We start from the raw sequence: 18,315 nt of genomic DNA on the forward strand, positions 1-18,315 counted from the left end.
TGTCAGCAAATCGGAGAAGCAGCTGTAAAGTACCAAATCAGAAATTGATTTTTTTAGGGGTAGGGGAAAACATTGGATTATATTTTAAGGGCATATTACCCAGCCCATGTTAAATATTAACTCTGTTGCTATGCTACTGTATACTAACATTTTATCGCTCCCCTTGCCCGCAGCTTTTGTGACGCTGCTCAACGGTGAGCAGGCACAGAGTGCTATCAAGGAGTTTCACCAGCACGCACTTCGCAATCGGGAAATCTCCGTGCAGCTGCAGCCCACTGACGCCCTGCTGTGCATCGCCAACCTCCCGCGCTCCTTCACCCAGCAGCAGTTCGAGGAGCTGGTGCGCCCCTTCGGCAACCTGGAACGCTGCTTCCTAGTGTACCGAGCGTCCAGCGGCCACTCCAAGGGCTACGGCTTTGTGGAGTACATGAAAAAGGACTCTGCGGCCCGTGCCAAGTCGGAGCTGCTCGGGAAGCAGCTGGGCTCGCGCATGCTCTACGTGCACTGGACCGAGGTGGGCTCGCTCACGTACCCGCTGCTGCACTCAAAGTGTCTCTGTGTGGACCGCCTGCCTCAGAGTCTTCTGACCGCCCAAGACCTGCGCAATGCGCTGGCTGATGCCCACCCACCAGTCTTCTGTCAGGTCAGAATCTCCACCGATTACATGAGTGATGCTTTTCATCAACGATGAGTATAAAAATGGTTGAAAGGGTAAACTTACATTTAATGTTGAATGATGTTATTACTAGTAATTACCGTAAAAGTGCTGAGTGCTTGCTCGATAATAATCATCAAATCTTTACATAGCTGGGTAACTATGAGAATTTTTTTCAAATTTACATATTTAAATGATGATTAACATTAAGATTAAAAATATTTGGTGGTAAATATTAGGAGGCTAACTTACGCTGTCAGATCATTTTTAGCAGATTTAAAAAGCAGGACAAAATGCCCTATAAGAAGTACATAACTCACAGTTTGACCAACATTAGCAACATTTAGGGGGGGGGGGGGGGGTGGATTGTGGGAGCTTTGACTACTGTCCGTTTGCCTTGTGCATCCAAATGACTTGCTGGCCCTGGACTGAGCCAGCCAAAGTGTGCTCATTCGCACATCATGCATTGATGACGAACGCAGTTCGGAGTTGCAAGAACTCTTCCAATAAACTTTAAATATCCGGTTAATGAGCATTGGGGGCGTAATGAGTTTGTGTAGGCTATACTGCACTTGTCACCATGGTAACAAGCAAGTCACAAATCAATGGTAGTCATAATAACAGCCCAAGCCCTCCGCAGGGGTAATGTTATATTATTAAGGTACATGAACATTAATATCACTGTAAAGAAGCTGCACATAGGACCCGAGACTAGGTCAAATTAACCTAGGCAGAGAGCATGGTCCATGTGACAATAGGTTACATGGTGCGAATTTCCGTCATGCTCCCATACTTTTACCATTCTTACCGCTCCGTCAACTGCATATGCCAAATCAACTTCAATTTATTGACGCATTTCAGCTCTGGTTTGAATTTTTATTTTTTATTTTTTTATTGCTGCAATGTAAATATTTGCTGTACGGCGAGAGGGTGAAAGCAGTGCACAATTGCACACGTTAGCAGCTTAGGGAACATTGCTTACCACACTGATGCAACATTTAGAACATTTGGATCCCCCTTTGCCACTTCATGGTGACTCATTTTCTGCCCACATGTTCTGTACTGTATTTGGACAGTGACAGGTATCTATAAATATTCACGCGTGTGATGTGGTGTATTTTGTTCTCCACAATTGTTTTCTCCCAATTCTTTGGCTACAATCTGGATTTCCTATTCTTGAAAGTTACTAGTTACGAGTTTATAAATGCTAATATAAGGATCCCCTTAAAACTACAGGTCAACATTTCAGTTTTGCTTGACTTTATATTTCATATTTGTGCTGGTCTGGAAGGCAAAAGTTATAGGTTCTTTCTGCCACTGTCCAGTATTTCTAGGCTACCATGGAAGTGAAACATTCCAGTAATGTGTTCCATCCACATTGCATTGTTGTTCATTTGTGCCCGCTCTTCATCTCTTTAGGGGTGATGGCGCCACCTGCCTCTTTGGTATGCACTTTATAGCCAAATGTATTTTCATGTGGACAGACAAAAAACTGTGTGTATTTGACCTGATTGTAGAGGATGTTTTTTTTTTTTTTGCTGGGGAGATCAATTGGTCATCTCCATTCACCTTTAGCCCAGATTGCAAGTGGCCACCCGGAGCATTGCTGGTTTCCATGGTGATGACCGCCTGACTCCCCTAGGTGCTGTCATCCAGCAGACGTTTCTGGAATCATAGCATGTGTCTCTTTACGGCACATGTATGGCCGCTCATTTTCTGGTGCCTTTTAGTTTTCATTCTGCAAATTGCAGCCAAAATGCTTCCATTCAGGGTCATAGTAGTTTTTATGTGGTTTATTCTTGTCTTCACAATTGTAATGCTCCTGAGGCACTCGCATATTCATACGCTGAACTCTTGTGTTAAGGTAGGCTGTGTTTCATTGTGCTTGTAACAACGCTGAACAAAGGCAAGACTTGCTTACTCCACTTTTTTATTTTTATCTTTTCATAACAAGCTCGTGTTCAAGGGGTAGTGGTTGCTTGTAGATTTGTTTTGAAATGGCCTCCTCCCCACAGTTGGCTCAGGGACAAGATGCAAGTTTCCGTCGCTTCGCGGTGCTGGAGTTTGCCACGACTGAGATGGCTGAGGAGGCTCAGCAGCTGTCAGATGGCCGTTTGCTGGGCGGCACGCACATCAGGGCGTCCTTCTGTGCCCCTGGCCCACCTGGCCGGAGCATGCTTGCCGCTTTGATTGCAGCCCAGACCATGGTAAGTGCAACAAAACCACTCTTTAATACAGTCAACTATAGTCTCTATAGATGTGCATGGGGAAATGGATGCTGGTTGACCTCCAATTTGTTCATAATGGCCATTTTTCCATAGGAAATAATCATCATAAAAACTTTTTAAATTTGCCATGTAGACAAGGGATACTTCAATCTTCCTTTTTCAATACAGATACTGTACCTTGGATGAACTGCCGACACCGATCCATCCCACTCCAACTTTATAAATGGGCGTGGGGGATTATAAGTATTATGAATTGTTTATTCAATAACTGAGCAACAGTTGTAAATGAACTAACAGCTCCCCTAGCTTGGTATCACAAACAAAACCTCTTTATAATGGATTTGTCCGTGCAAATAGGGATTTTAAAACCATTGTAAAATTAAAATGCAGATGCTGTAACTGAGAATACGACAAAATAGAGTCATGAAACCTTTTAGCTAATGTGGCTAAACAGTATAAAAATCTCCTAGCCATATTTGAGTGTAGCTAGCCACAATATCACATGTTTATGTGACGGCAGTGCCGCTTGTTTTGCCACAATCTCACTCGTGTGCCGCTCATGCATGCACATGGCAGAGACTTGATTGTAGTCAATATAACAAACACAACGCTTCTGAGCAGATGCATTTTTCGGGTTCTAGGCATAGCTTGATGGCGAACTGCACATTGCAGTGGTAGAAATGGGTGATGTTCTTATCAATAACAAAGTGGCAGTTGCGCCGAATCGCCACAGATGAAATAACGGGCATTTATATACTGCTCCTTGGTTGCATCAGCTCGTCACCGTTTTAGCCCCACCCAACAAATCAGGACAACTGATTTGAGTTTCCCGGAATACCTCAGCAATTGAGTAATAAATTGTCTTTGCACATAAATTACTCACAAAAAGTTAGGGATATTTGGCTTTCAAGTGAAATTTCAGGATGAGCCTGAAATGCATTCAAACCTTTACAGGTGAACTTAATGTGACCTTCTCTACGCTTTTGAATGCATGTTCAATGTTTCAGTACTTTTTGCACAAGTTACTGTTCTCTAACAAGGAGCTTAACGACCACCTTCACAAACGACAACGCTCCAGCTCATGGAGGTGGCATCATCAGGGAACGGCTGTTGGAGACTGCTGTACCTCAAATGGAATGGTCTGCAATTTGTCTGAGTCGCCATGACGTCATCGTCTTCAAGCTCTATTTGATGCTCAAGGGCACACGACGAGTTATTGAGACGTTGAAATTTTTTTGTTGTGGTGTACGCACCATTGTTGTTGACTTTTCTTTCAAATAATTGTTTGAGATGAGGAAATCACCAGTGCATGATATATCATTGTAGCGTCAACTTTACATTTTCCATAAATTTGACCTAAAAGCCAAATATCCCAAACTTTATGTGAGTAGTATATATTTTTTTTTCTTCCAAAATAGTCAATGTACAAGGTGATCCAAAAAAGAATATGCCAAAATCATCACGCCGATGTTTCAAAAATGAAAAACTATAGAAATCTCTAACTTGGACACATGCGTTATATAAACCTTCAAGTTTTTATTTCATGTTTTAAAATTGCTCAATGTGGCCACCACTGGACAAGCACGGACAACATCGAACCAATATGAGAATTGAACTAATATGAGAATTTCTCCCAAATTTGCCTCAGGATGTCCCGACTCACCGTGTTGATTGCAGCTGTTACTTTTGACCTTTTATGTCAATGTTAATGTAACTGACTGAATCCGTGGTTATTTGACAGAGGCGTTTTCCAAGTTTGCTTGGTTGTCACTGTCCGCATCAACGATTGTCGGATTACTGTATGCAATTTGCATACGGACACTTATGCCTGGTATAGCGATGTTCCCCCAGTGCAATTCTAACAGACAAATCTGCCGCGCAAATGTGGCAATTTTGCAAAATATTTAACTCCTCGTTTCACGTCGTAATTGGTGAGTCTCTGTGGATCAAGACCATTGCCACAGATACCAATCCAATTTATTTTCCAACATCTGGGCTGATAACCCATCCAAGTATCGGATTGTGGCATCTCTAATGTCAACAAAGGTTTAGTTGTTTGGTGTGTCCTGACTCCTCACTGTCTAATGATCCAACCCTCACAGTCTGTGAATAGGGGCAAGGGTCTCCTCCCGGACCCCACCGCCATGCAGATCCTGTCGGGCCTCAACAACCCGGCCGCCCTCCAGATGCTGCTCCACCCGCTGTCACAGGGCCACAAACAAGGTGACGAGAACGTCCTCCCACCCTATTGTTTTTGTACCGCCAAGCTTGACATCCTGCCGCACAGGTCTCCTCGGGGCGCCACCCGCCATGCCGCTGCTCACCAACCCGGCCCTACCCGCTATGCTGCTCCAGTTGCTGCTACAAAATCAGGCGAAAGCCCAGCAGGTGCCAACCACTTTTTTATTTTATTTTTTTCCCCCCCATCCTCCTCCCGAAACCTCTCGACCCTTAAGCACTCAGACGGTTTTGATTCATTCTTATGACGCACTCATCCCTTCGTCTCCTTCCCACTTTGCCATCAGCAAGTCTTTCTGGGAAATCCTCTTCTTTGGGCTCAGGTGCTGTACAGTCATGAAGGCCCTCTAGTGCCCTGTGTGAGTGCTAATGGTGTTTGTCCCCGTCTGTGTGAAGTGCTCTCTTCCTGTTCACGCCCCAAAACACCTTCATGTAACAAACTAGGACATGCACTCACCTGCTGCTTCATTAGGTATGCAGGCTCCGCCTCATGAGATCAAAACAAGAGCTGTAGCAAATAAGATGATAATGCTCAATTTACATTTACATTTAAAAACTCCTGGATAGAGCTGAATGATTATGGACAATCTAATTGCGTTTTTTTCCCCCCCCTCAAAATTGCAATTGACCTTTCGCAAACCACACCCCCAAACGGCCAAGGTCCGTCAAGTTCGTCTCCGCTAAATCGGTCCTCAAAACTTTGGGCGGCTTCATTAAAAACCAAACAAAGTTCCCACAAGCAAACTAGTGAAGCGATGTGCCCCGAGATTGTGTAAATTGGACATGAGGAATCCACAAAGTAGAGCGACGTCTTCAATGGATTGATTACACGTTGTGGACGGCTCTCTCATAGCTAAATGTCTCCAAGATAAACAAGCATTCCTACGTTTGCTCCAAGGTAAGAACCTTTAAAGTAGCTATAATGGGCTAGGCTAAAGCCAGCTTTGACCTGTGTTTTTAAATTCACTTTAGCTCTCGAGGCATTATCATCCACAAAACTGGACATCAAAGTTAGGCCATTCATCACCAAAATCGGTGAATGACTCGTTGCCTCATAAAAATACATAGACTGAGAAAGACCATCTTTAGCCCAATCGACGGACGTAAACCTGCATCAGTCTGTGCTCAGTCACTGTATTTTTTACAAATCTTTGAGTCATACATAACTTGCTAAGTTGATCTTGATAATAGTTGTTGATGTCAGCAAGGTAACTTTACGTCCTACTAGTTAGTTTACGCATGGTCTCATACTGGGAGCTCTCTGACGTTTCATCGATTTACACAAAGTGAGCATAGTATCGTAACAGGCACTTTGAACTTATTTTGTTTTCACCTTTCACGGAGCGTTTTGTTACGTCAAAATAAACCATTCTGTTACAAAGAAAACAACACAATCAGTTTACAGGTATGTTTATTAAGAATAGGAATTATTTTGCGTGATTACAACAGGGATGTGATTTTTCCGCTAATTCGCGGAATTCCGCTTTTTTTTTTATCTCCCCCCCCAAAAAAAAAAATAATTCAGATTTTTTTTTTATTTTTTTTTTTATTTTTTATTTTTTTATAGTAGTTCATTGTGTATGCACATGACTCCGACAGATAACATCTTCTGCGATAACAAAGACATTTGTGGTATGCTCTAATATGAGTTACTTTTCATTTGGTCATGATACAATTATTTGTTCATGAAATTTGAACTCTTCAACATTATTTATGTGTTAACTTAGTAATCACATTAGTTAGATATGATGATATTCTCAGTGATAGTTTTTAAAAGCAAAGGCAGTCCAATGTTTTTGAATGTGACTGCTTTTGAGTTGACTAAAACTGCCATTTTATATGGGATAGTTCAATATACATTGAAAATTTATGCTGTTGTTTTGTCTATTTCTTTGTCATGTGAGTGCATTGAAAGTACTTAAAAACACGGAAAACCCATGAGCTCCGCCCCCCTTGTCCCCCCACCAGGGCACTGCCCTGGACCTAGCTGGGTGCCAGCAGCCCCCAGACCCCCGGCTAAATTTTCAGATAATTTCGCTTTGGTCAAATCACATCCCTGTTACAATTTAAAAAAAAAAAAAAAAAAAAAAAGTTGTGGTTTACTTCAAACTTATCTTGAAACTTGTATGCTTTAGCCTGGATAGTTGTGAAGTACGCTTTTCTGCATATTTTAATATGATGAATATTTCCTTTCACTGCATACTGAAAACCATTTTGCCTCAATCTGGAAGACAACTAGCGCTGTTTTCCCAGGGCTGATATTGATTCATAAAACAATGACTCTATTATTTTAATATCTAATTTTCCCATAAATTCATAAGAAAATAGAATTTTAAATTCCTTTTTTTATTTTATTTACTTTTTTCTTGAAATTTACTGTTCACATTAATTGAAAAGTATTTTCATACATTTAGGAAATACCTGCCTTATTACACTTTCTAAAAATCGGAATATTTTTAATTTATATTAACAATTATTAAATTATGAAAATATTTTCGTCTCATCCTTGCTGATGCTAATCAGGGTTTTTTCCTGGCTCAAAATGGGGCCAGAGGTGTTATCACCCTGACTATGATGGATGACTACGGATACCAGGTATCGTATTGGTGTTAATACCAGTCTTATTTTAAGGTATCAAACAGTAATCGCGGCGGTGACAGATACCATTATGGGCCGCCCTCTTGCAGCCATTTTACGATCAGGAACCAGAAATGAGAAATTATATGAACGCAAAGTTGACATTTTTGAACTACAATCATGTGCCGGAGTGGTCACTATTTTTTTAACAAGTAAAAAAAATGGACGGTATGAGCTTCTTTGAAGACCCTCTTTTTCTCTTATCGCTCAGTTCTTTAGACCCCAATATTAGATTTGGCACAGGCATCTTTTGTTGAATTACAGTTAGAATTCTTTAACAAACAAAATATACAAGTTTCTTCCTGTGAACATAATTAAGCATATAATTTATACATGTATTTAAGGCAAATTGTACAATGTCTTAAGTCCTCTTGTTTATGTTTAATATATTTAAAACACCATAAATCATGCTGTTTCTACTAAGTACCGTCTCAAATCTTCTCCAATTTTTATACTGTAAATGTATACGATCGTATGCCGAGAACGTTTCTTGAGAAGAGCAATATGGCGGCCTCGCGACTTCAAAAGTCTTGGCATATCGGCTATCCAGTCATATATATTCAGATCGGTGGTACATAATGTCCATAGGGGAAATGTGTGGGTGTGCCTTAGCACAGAGAAGGGATCATACTGAAAATACAATAATAGCAAACGTAACAATAACATGAACCGCTACACTATGCAGTTTCGAATGACTATACAACAGAAATGTTCAAATTCAAACTCAAAATAAAATAAATGTCCTTCATATTTAAGAAGAATTGATGTTCCATAATTAATCACTATCGGATTGAAGTGAATCAAATCGAATCGGGGGGGGGAATCAAAATCTAATTGAATTGAACTCTTGTGAATCAAAATCTAATCGTTTTGAGTAAATTAGAATCGATACACACCCAGCTCTACCAAAAACACTCACTGACATGCTCTGGTACGTTCATTTACAGTGTCCAGAAGGATGTCTGACCTGGAAGCGTCAACGAGACTTTTGCGAAAGGTCAATTGCCATTTCATTTGCAAATTTTTTTTTTCCAAGGCCCCATTATTATAGGCTACAACGATGAAGGCAAATGAAGCATTAATATGAGAGACAGTGTATCGACTGCAATTACAGGTATAAAGTGTATGTACTAAATACGTGCAATAATTCTGCCACACAGGTGTGGCGTAAACATAAGTATATAGCTACTATAAATGAGTAAGACACAAACTAAAATGTAGATTACAACAATAATGCAAACAAATCTGGCTTTACCACTTCCTACATATCACAAAGTTTCAGGCGTGACAACTCGATGGCGTCTCATCCATTGATTTAAGAGTAACATATTTAAGTCTGTCTTTGGTTTAATTAATGAAACATACAGCTGAATTTCTCATCTTAATATTTCACCGCTTGGTACTAAAAAAAACCACACGGTAAAAATAAAAAAAAAAGTCTTGTCAAGTGAAAAGGATAAAGCATGTTGGATACTTGCCTCAATGTCTTGTGAAATAAAAAACGCACTTTTGCCGAGATCATAGACGTCACTCAGGTTTGCTTCAAATATAAAGACCAAAAGTGCATTTGACGAGTAACACAAAGAAAAAAAAAAAAGGTTCACTTCGCCAGTCCTCTTTAGTCATATCTCGCACATCACTTGACTTTTATAACTCCGACTGTCATTGCGCTCTACATCTTCACCGGGACACACTTTGCTCCGCATTGACAACACTCCCTGAGTCACAGCTCTTCCAGCCGTACCATTCATGACAGCAGTCACTTTCCGCTGAACCAAAAATAGCTGCCGTACCATCATAATAAAGCTGACATATTCCTCAACAAAAACTGTGCTGACGCAAACGCGCTGTCGTGAATGTGCAACCACCAAGCGGTGATGTTCTCCTCCAATGAATGTCACGGCTAAAAACGGTCCTCAACGGGGCCTGCATGATGTACGATAACCATGAAATGGCAAAAACGAAGACAAAAAAACACAGAACATTTTGTGGAGCTTAGTATCAAGCTTCCGACTCAAATTTGCCATACATAGTATTATTAGTAGAGCTTTTTACAACCGCAAAAACAAATTCAATCTTTGTCTGTGCCAATCTAAAAGAGCATTGGCTTTGTAAAGGGTTTATTTTGTAGATTTGGCACTTTAGCTGGCATACCTTAAGTTAGTAGGTGATTGAGTGTATTTACATATCATCTTGGTGTTTTTGGTGATTCTTGCGTTTATACATTATCAGTATAAATTGCTACAAGCAACGAAAAAGTGGTGAGTATGTAATGTTTCTGTGTGTTTGTGGTGTGTGTGTGTGTGTGAGTTGAGTGCTTTAGCATCGCTGGCCTGCTTGTGACCTTCCAATGCAACTCAGCCTCTGCTTTTTCGCTCCTATGCCCAACAGGCAGGACTGCTGGCGGAGAATCCTCTGGCTCCGCTGCCTGTCCAGCAGGGAATCCATCTGCTCGGAGATCTGCCCCAAGGTCTGACACAGCCCAATGTCACCCCTTGATCTGATTTTAAAAAATGAAAATGTCTTCATTTTATGTATTGCATAATGTAACAAACAGGTGGGGTAGTCTCAGGTCTGGACCCGCTGCCCCCGTTGAATCCGGCGCCTTTGAGCAGAGCGATGGCAAGGGACCAGGAGTCTCCCAGCTTCCCGCAGACTCCCTCTCCCACGCTGCTGGGCGGCATGATGGGGCCAGACGGCCTCGTGGCGCAAGCGGTGAGGCATCCGCATCGCACCCCATGATACATCATGCCTCATTTGGCTTTTAATCTTCCATAATTCCCTCTATATAGACTCAAAACCACATGACGTGCATTTGAAATGGTCTTCATTAAAAATAGAAAATGAGCGTGTGTTGTTTGATGAAACGATAAATATGTTGTCGACATTAGATCCATCTGTTTGGTTTTTAGGTCAGTTAAGAATCCAATGCTTTAATGAAGCCCCACAAGTTGTAGGTGGCCATAAAGATCATGCACAAAATCTATCATAATTTGTATTGAACAATACCAACTAAAAGGTAATATATATTAGTTTTGATCCAGGAATGTTAGTCTTGTTAACATTACTTGGGATTTTCCTCCCCCCCTGCCAGGTCTCCATTTTAGGAGACCCGACCAAAAGTGTGACTCCTCCCCAGAGTTCCTTTGTCTCCGTCAACAATACATTTCCCTCAGGTGAGTATCCCCAGTCTGTCCCCGTGCTGGGTTCAGAGTGCAATATCTCATGGCCGGCTCTCTCCACATTGACTCATCTCCTCCAGGAGCGAACTGCAGACCTCACCCGTACAGGAAGAGACCCATGCTAAGTAATGTTTCCAACCAGCACCTCAGCATGCACCCTTGCTACAACCTGCGCTACCAGGACTCTTACAGTGATGAATATCCTCCTCTCCACCAGGTAAGCAAGCACAGTTTCTGTTTTCAGTCGAAAAAGATGTAACGTTGCCTTGTGGGCTACTTCCTTTCTGGAAAATTCTATGGCCACCACTAAATTTGATTTCATGGGGAACTACAGTATTTGGCCAATTGCATTGCAAGGTTTCCCCCAGTGTTTTATTCGCCAGGCTTTCAGGAAGTAGCCTGCTAACTTGTTGGCAGTCCGCTCTCAAATGTTTTAGCAGTGCTACAACAACGAAAAAAATCTTTGCCTAAAGACCTTTGCATCTTTTTAGTAAATCATGTGCCACACTTGTTAAACACAAGAGTGGGCACAGAAGGTTTATCCTCAATCTCTCTGTGGATGCATGAAGTATATTTTACCCCATTTGAGCAAATAGGATATCTAATCTCACTGTGAATCCAGTTGTACATGCTGGTGTTCTTATCTCTAGCTTTTGACATCCTCCATGTTCGCTAATGATTAAGTGGTTGTAGACGATATCTGAGTTGGTCAACATGATGTTTGTGGTCAGGATCAGCTGCAGCACTTGTACGAGGAGCAGGAGAATCACCATATGGGTGACTTGACTGGCTTCGGGCAGCAGGTAGCTGCACACTTTAATTATCTGAATGAGATGAAATGGATGGTGCCTTGGCAGCAGTGTGACACGCCCCCCACCCCCTTCTGTTTTCCACAGCTCTCTTGTCCATCAGACTTGAGTCAGCGCCACTTCACTTTGCCGCCCAGCCCGCCCCCATCCTCGTATTTCAGCTCGGACGCCTCCGCTAATGGCTGCCTGCCTCCCAGTCAGCTCAACAGGGTGAGTCCGAAGCTGATGTCACGTTGTTGTTTTTTTTAAGCCTTCTCTTTAAATGCAGCGCTATTGATTTTTACTTGTCAGTGTGTGCGCGCTCTGTAGCAAAGAAAAAGGCCATGTTCAATCACCATTGCAGATGTTTGTGTACTAAAGTGCGCACACTCAAAGTAGCTTGGTTTGTCCTCAGGCTGTGGGGATGCCTCCTGTGAGCAACACCTCTGGCTACCCTCCAGGATTTGTCAACACAATAAAGGTGATTCTGTTTTTAATAATAATAGAGCACAGACCTTTGCAACACACAAAAAAAAGCATGATTAAATAGTGTGTGCGTTGGAAATGAGGACACCCAACCAGTAGGGATTGCAATAAAGTGTGCTTCAAGCAGCTTTGTAAATGGGAAGGGTTGCACCAGGAAGATAATTTAGAGTAAGCAGATTTGTGTGCAGATTAATTTTATATAAAAATAAATAAAACTCACAAAAAAATAACTAGAAATATATGATATGTGAAAATAAAATCCCCTCCATCGCAAATTATTTTTGTATTTTTAATTTATGAGTTTCAATTTTCACTTTAAGACAACTTTAATTTTGGTGGTGGAGTATTGCACTGTATTACGGCAGCTTCTTCACCATCATTGTTGTGGGTACACATCACATTGCTGCATTATTTGTACAGTATTTTTATTCATTGATTTTGCTCTCAACATATTATACGAATGCATCTTTAAATGAATTTGTATTGTTTTAAGTGTTCAAAGACCTTAAAAATGTATGCAAGTGCTATAACATGCCTATTGTGTATTTCTATTTTGCAAATTTCACTTATTATGGGTGTTCAAAAAGTAACCCCCATGTTGGAGGGGGATTTACTGTATAAACAGTAACACAGATAAAAATTGGTTAACATAAAATTCATAAAGTTGAAATAAATACCAAAATAATAAAAATACATCATAAAAAAATTAATAGAATCTACGTGAATAAATAAAAACAAAGCAAATAGAAATTCAAAAAATAAAGTAAGAAAAATGAATGAAATACAAATGTGTTAATTTGGAAGTACGGGGTACCAATCTCCCTGATTCAGGCTGTTCGGTCCCTGTACGACCGGTGTCAGTTTGGGCCGCATTGCCGGCAGTAAGTCGAATTAGTTTCCAATGAGGGTTGGACTCCGCCAAGGATGCCCTTTGTCGCCGAATTTGTTCATAACTTTTATGGACAGAATTTCTAGGTGCAACCGAGGCGTTGAGGGGGTCCGGTTTGGTGGCCTCAACATCGCATCTCGGCTTTCTGCAGATGATGTGGTGCTGTTGGCTTCTTCAAGCCGTGATCTCCAACTCTCACTGGAGCAGTTCGCAGCAGAGTGTGAAGCGGTTAGGATAAAAATCAACACTTCTAAATCCAAGACCAAAGTCCTCAGTCAGTATAGGGTGGAGTGGCCTCTCCTGGTCAGGTACGAGATCCTGCCCTAAGTGGAGGAGTTCAAGTATCTTGGGGTCTTGTTCACGAGTGAGGGCAGGATGGAGCGGGAGATGGACATTCGGACTGGTGCAGCGTCTGCAGTGATGCGGACTCTGTATCGGTCCGTTGTGGTGAAGGAGCGGAGTCGAAAGGCGAAGCTCTCGATTTACCGGTCGAGCTACGTTCCTACCCTCACCTGTGACCGAAAGAACAAGATCCCGGATACAAGCGGCCGAAATGAGTTTCCTCCGCAGGGTAGCCGGGCTCTCCCTTAGAGATAGGGTGAGAAGCTCGGTCATCCGGAAGGAACTCGGGGTCGAGCCGCTACTTCTCCGTGTTGAGATGAACTAGTTGAGGTGGCTCGGACATCTGGTTCGGACGCCTCCCCGGTGAGGTGTTCCAGGCATGTGCCACCGGCGGGAGGCCCCGGGGACGACCCAGGACACGCTGGAGAGACTGTGGTTGTGTCCAAATTCACGGGTCCTCCGAGGGCCAAATTTGTCGGCTGCATGACATCCTTCCCGGCGCGACTCCATCGCAAGCACGGATTTACACATGAATGGACTGTCGGTCAATGCACTACCGACAAGCAGCATCGACAGTCCATTCATATGTACAAACCCAATTCCCAAAAAGTTGGTGAAAATTATGAATAAAAACTGAATGCAATTTTGTGGAAGTTCCAAATTTCAATATTTTGTTCAGAATAGAACATAGGTCAAAAGTTTAAACTGAGAAAATGTATAATTTTAAGGGGAACATATGTTGATTGTAAATATCATGGTGCCAACAAATCAAAAAAAAAATAGGAACAGGTAGCAAAAAGAGGCTGGAAAAGTCAATTGCACTTACTAAAAAAAGCAGCTGGAAGACCAGTTAGCACTAATGAGATCCATTGGCAACTTGATTGGAGTCTAAAAAGAGCTTCTCGGAGTGGCAGTGTCTCTCAGAAGCCAAGATGGGTAGAGAATCAACAATTCCTCCAATGTTGCGCAGAAAGATAGTGGAGAAATATCAAAAAAGATGTTTACCAGCGAAAAATTGCGAAAAGGTTGAAGTCATCATCATCTACAGTGCATAACATCATCCAAAGATTCAGAGAATCTGGAACAATGTCTGTGTGTAAGGGTCAAGGCGGAAAAAACCCACTGGATGCCCTTAAACGGCACTGCACCGCAAACAGGAATGTGCACCGTAAGGGAAATCACAGAAAGGGCTCAGCAATACTTCCAGAAAACATTGTGGGTGAACACAATCCACCGGCCCAGCCGCCGTTGCCAGATGAAACGCCACAGTACAAAGAAGAAGCCATTTCTAAAGCAGACCAAGAAGCGCAGGCGTTTCTCTGGGCCAAAATGGAGTCTGGCAAAGTGGAAACCTGTTGTGTGGTCAGACCGATCACGATTCCAAGATCTTTGTGGAAAACTGGGGCGCTCTGTCATACTGACTCAAGAGGACAAGCCAAGTTGTTATCAGCACTCCGTTTATAAGCCTGCATCTGTGATGGTATAGGGTTCGTCAATGCAGAAAGGTAAATTGAGATTGGAGAACAACATATGCTCCCATCCAGGCATCATCACTTTCAGAGAAGATCTTGCATTTCTCAACACGATAATGCCAGACCACATGCAGCATCATGGCTGCGTAGGAAAAGGATCCGGCCGGGTATTGAAATGGCCAGCCTGCAGTCCACTTCTTTCACTTCTAGAGCACAATTGGCGCATCATAAAGAGGAAGGTGCAACAAGGAAAGCCCAAGACAGTTGAAGAGTTTGAGACGCGTGTTAGACAAGAATGGGACAGCATTCCTATTTGTAAACTTGAGAAACTTGTCTCCTCGATCCCCAGACGTTTGCAGACTTGTAAGAAGAAGAGGGGATGCCTCAGAGTGGTGAAAATGGCCTTGTCCCAACTTTTTGGAGATTTGTTGACACCATGGAATTTACAATCAACATAGTTTTCCCTTAAAATGATACATTTTCTCCGTTTAAACTTTTGACCTGTTCTACTCTGAATAAAATATTAAAATTTGGCACTTCCACATAATTGCATTCAGTTTTTATTCACAATTTGTAAGTCCTGTCAAGTCACGCTGGGAGTGACATCATCCAGCCCACAAATTTGGACCCAGCCTTGTCAATTTGGACACAGGCTGTGTCTTTCGGCTGGACCTTGGAGCTGAACGAAGTGGCTGGGGAAAGAGAAGTCTGGGTTTCCCTTCTCAAGCTGCAGCCGCCGCGACCCCAGATAAGCAGTAAATATTGGATGGATGGATTTGTTTAGTAGTACAAATGTGAATTTTATTAATTAATATTATTTTATTAATAAAAATACAATTTTAAACTATTTTTGGGGAAAAAGAATCCGAACTCAGTGTAGTACAAGCACAGTACCGTTAGTGGTATGTGTGCTCCCTCTAGTGGTACATAAAACAATTACTGAATTAAAGTTTACTACGTGCGCTTACTGTGACAAACTTTGTATTTATTTTTATCCAATACAGTTCAGATGCATTTGATCTTTTAGAAGTTTTGTTTTCAAATGTTTCTTAACGTACAATTTTTAACTAGTTTGAATGAATACCCAACCCGCCCCCTCTCCGTATTTAATGGTGTTAATGTGAGCAATTATGCCTACTAGGCACTAGGTATTTTTATGTTGTCATGATGGTAGTTCTTGGAGAGCCAAGGTTGTTTTTTTTTCGTACTTAGTGTACAAATGTTTGAGAACCACTTGCTTTAAGATGTTTCAAATTTCTATAAGTAAAATAATAATGAGAATTTGAAAGTTGATTTAATGTGACTGTGCCAGAAGTATGTTTACCTTAAGCAGATATTGCCAATGGTAAAAATTTCCACGATTTAACTTTTTAATTGGGGTCGCATCAACAAAATGGTCACCTTTGCCACTGAAACTAAATCCAAAAGATGTGGGATATTGCTGACACAGCATCCACAATTGGATTATGTAAAGGATGAACCCCCCCCCCCCTTTTTTTTTTTGTTGTTGTTGTTTTTCATGCCGCTCAACACCTACTTTGACAATCCCACTTTAGACCCCCATCGGGAGCCACAAGCGTGTCTTCTCCCGCCTCATCCCGTCTCCAGAGCCAAGCCCTGAGGGAGGTTACGTGGGCCAGCACTCCCAGGGCCTGGGCGGCCATTACGCAGACTCCTACCTGAAACGCAAGCGCATCTTCTAAAAGGGAAAATTATAACACAAAATGGCGTCGTGAGAAGCCAGTACGTGATGGGATCTCGTACACGGAATGGCACTCGTTTCAATTGTTTCCTATTGGAATTTTTGGTTGTTTTTTTTCCCTCCCTTCTTTTTGTGTTTTGTATATATAATTTTAGTGTGTTGCCATTTTTATTTTTTAAATAGCCCTTTAAATTTCTTGTTAGTGGACTTTGCAAAGTTAAGCTTAATCAAGTCCGAATTTTCCTTTTTTTGTGTGTGGCAAGTAAGCAGATGGTTTGGCCATTATTTTGATTATGTCACTGAAGTGATGTCCCTGTTCTGACAAAGGGACGCCTTCATTGTCAACGTACACCACCCAACTCACATCCCCCACCTGTTTTATGGTACCCGTCTTCCTCGCTGTCCACCCCACACTGCTGCCTTGACAGAACTGATAAAAAAGAAAAGAAAATCTCCCCAACCTTGTTCTATGTTGTTTTCTTGTCTTTGGATAGGCACTCTTGAGTTGTCTTGTTCCCCACCCCGCCTCCACTAGTTGAGTGCATTTGAAGCGCACGGATCACAATGCTTGTTTTTTGTTTTGAGGCGTTTAAGTCCAGATGTTGTAAAATGGGTCTCTGGCAGTCCAAACAATTCACCATGGTGTGTACCCTCCCACCCACCTTCCTTTTTACATTGTTTTTTTTTTTAACATGTTTTAGTTCAAATGAAGAGTTTGATTATAAAGAACCCATTACCTCCTTGCAAGAAGATGACTGACTGTCCTCAGCCTCGACGCCGTTCCTGCCCAGTGTTGGCCGTTGCCGCCTTTGTCTTTTATTTGCAGTGTAAATAGTTTGATCCCTTTCTCTCTCTAACAGAAATGTTTGTCTTTCACAACCAGATTGTCCTCTGGTCCTGTGCTTATGAGAGAATTTGCAGCTTGTTGTTGATAGACCGAGAGACACGGTCCAAAACTCTTGATGGTCAATTACCTCCATTGGCTTGATTGTAACTGCTGTCTCTTCCATGGTCAACTTTGTAATTTGTGTGTGTGTGTTTGTAAGAGAGAGAAAGTAAATGTTATTTAAACTCACTCAATCTGCTGTCACTTCATTTTTTTTGGGGGGGGGCTTAAAGGGACGGGGACTTCCCATACTGTAGCATTAACAGTTGGCATACCTGCTAGTTGACCTCACTGTAATATCCTATTGCTAATGCAGCAAGTAAAAAAATAAAAATAATGTGCTTTTGAAATGAAAAATTTTTGATTACCATTTAAGTGCTTCGGTTAGCACTTGACAGGCTGTAATCTTCCCCTTCCACCTGTAGGGGGACCTCTGGTGCAAAACAATTGACAGTGTAAAGCCAATGGAACGTTTAGACTTTGACAAGTGAGGCGGTGTCACGCAAAAACAAAAAGGCTGGTAAAAATAGAGCATCTTGAAGGAATATTAAATTACTATATTAAGTGTAATCTTTGCGTGTCCAAATAATTGTATTCAGGATCTGATGAAGAAGTTTTCTTGCAAGAATTTATTTAGAGGCCTCTAAAGACACAGTCAGGACACCACATCAGAATGCAACGTGATGATCCCAAGTGTGTGACAATTTACAGAACATCGACTCATTTATACAAAAAAAATAAAATGTTCCTCCTCCCGGCTCTTGATTGAACAAAGGGCAGACATGTCATCTCCTAGATTGAACAAAGGTG

At 41.8% G+C, this 18,315-nt stretch overlaps 1 protein-coding gene across 2 annotated transcripts in view; it reads left to right on the plus strand.

Annotated features, from left to right (window-relative positions):
* Positions 1 to 17,694, plus strand: part of raver1 (ribonucleoprotein, PTB-binding 1) — a 21,102-nt gene extending 3,408 nt beyond the window's left edge. For both annotated transcript variants that reach the window (XM_077556996.1, XM_077556997.1), the window contains exons 4-15: positions 174 to 643; positions 2,671 to 2,862; positions 4,986 to 5,106; positions 5,171 to 5,271; positions 10,150 to 10,228; positions 10,316 to 10,473; positions 10,853 to 10,934; positions 11,021 to 11,157; positions 11,672 to 11,743; positions 11,837 to 11,959; positions 12,144 to 12,209; positions 16,474 to 17,694. In XM_077556996.1, coding sequence (XP_077413122.1) covers positions 174 to 643; positions 2,671 to 2,862; positions 4,986 to 5,106; positions 5,171 to 5,271; positions 10,150 to 10,228; positions 10,316 to 10,473; positions 10,853 to 10,934; positions 11,021 to 11,157; positions 11,672 to 11,743; positions 11,837 to 11,959; positions 12,144 to 12,209; positions 16,474 to 16,620 — 1,748 coding nt within the window. In that variant the 3' untranslated portion in view covers positions 16,621 to 17,694. The remainder of the gene's footprint in view (positions 1 to 173; positions 644 to 2,670; positions 2,863 to 4,985; positions 5,107 to 5,170; positions 5,272 to 10,149; positions 10,229 to 10,315; positions 10,474 to 10,852; positions 10,935 to 11,020; positions 11,158 to 11,671; positions 11,744 to 11,836; positions 11,960 to 12,143; positions 12,210 to 16,473) is intronic.
* Positions 17,695 to 18,315: the final 621 nt, after the last annotated feature.

This window comes from Vanacampus margaritifer, chromosome 2 (genome assembly GCF_051991255.1).
Source record: "Vanacampus margaritifer isolate UIUO_Vmar chromosome 2, RoL_Vmar_1.0, whole genome shotgun sequence".
Classification (NCBI taxonomy): domain Eukaryota; kingdom Metazoa; phylum Chordata; class Actinopteri; order Syngnathiformes; family Syngnathidae; genus Vanacampus; species Vanacampus margaritifer.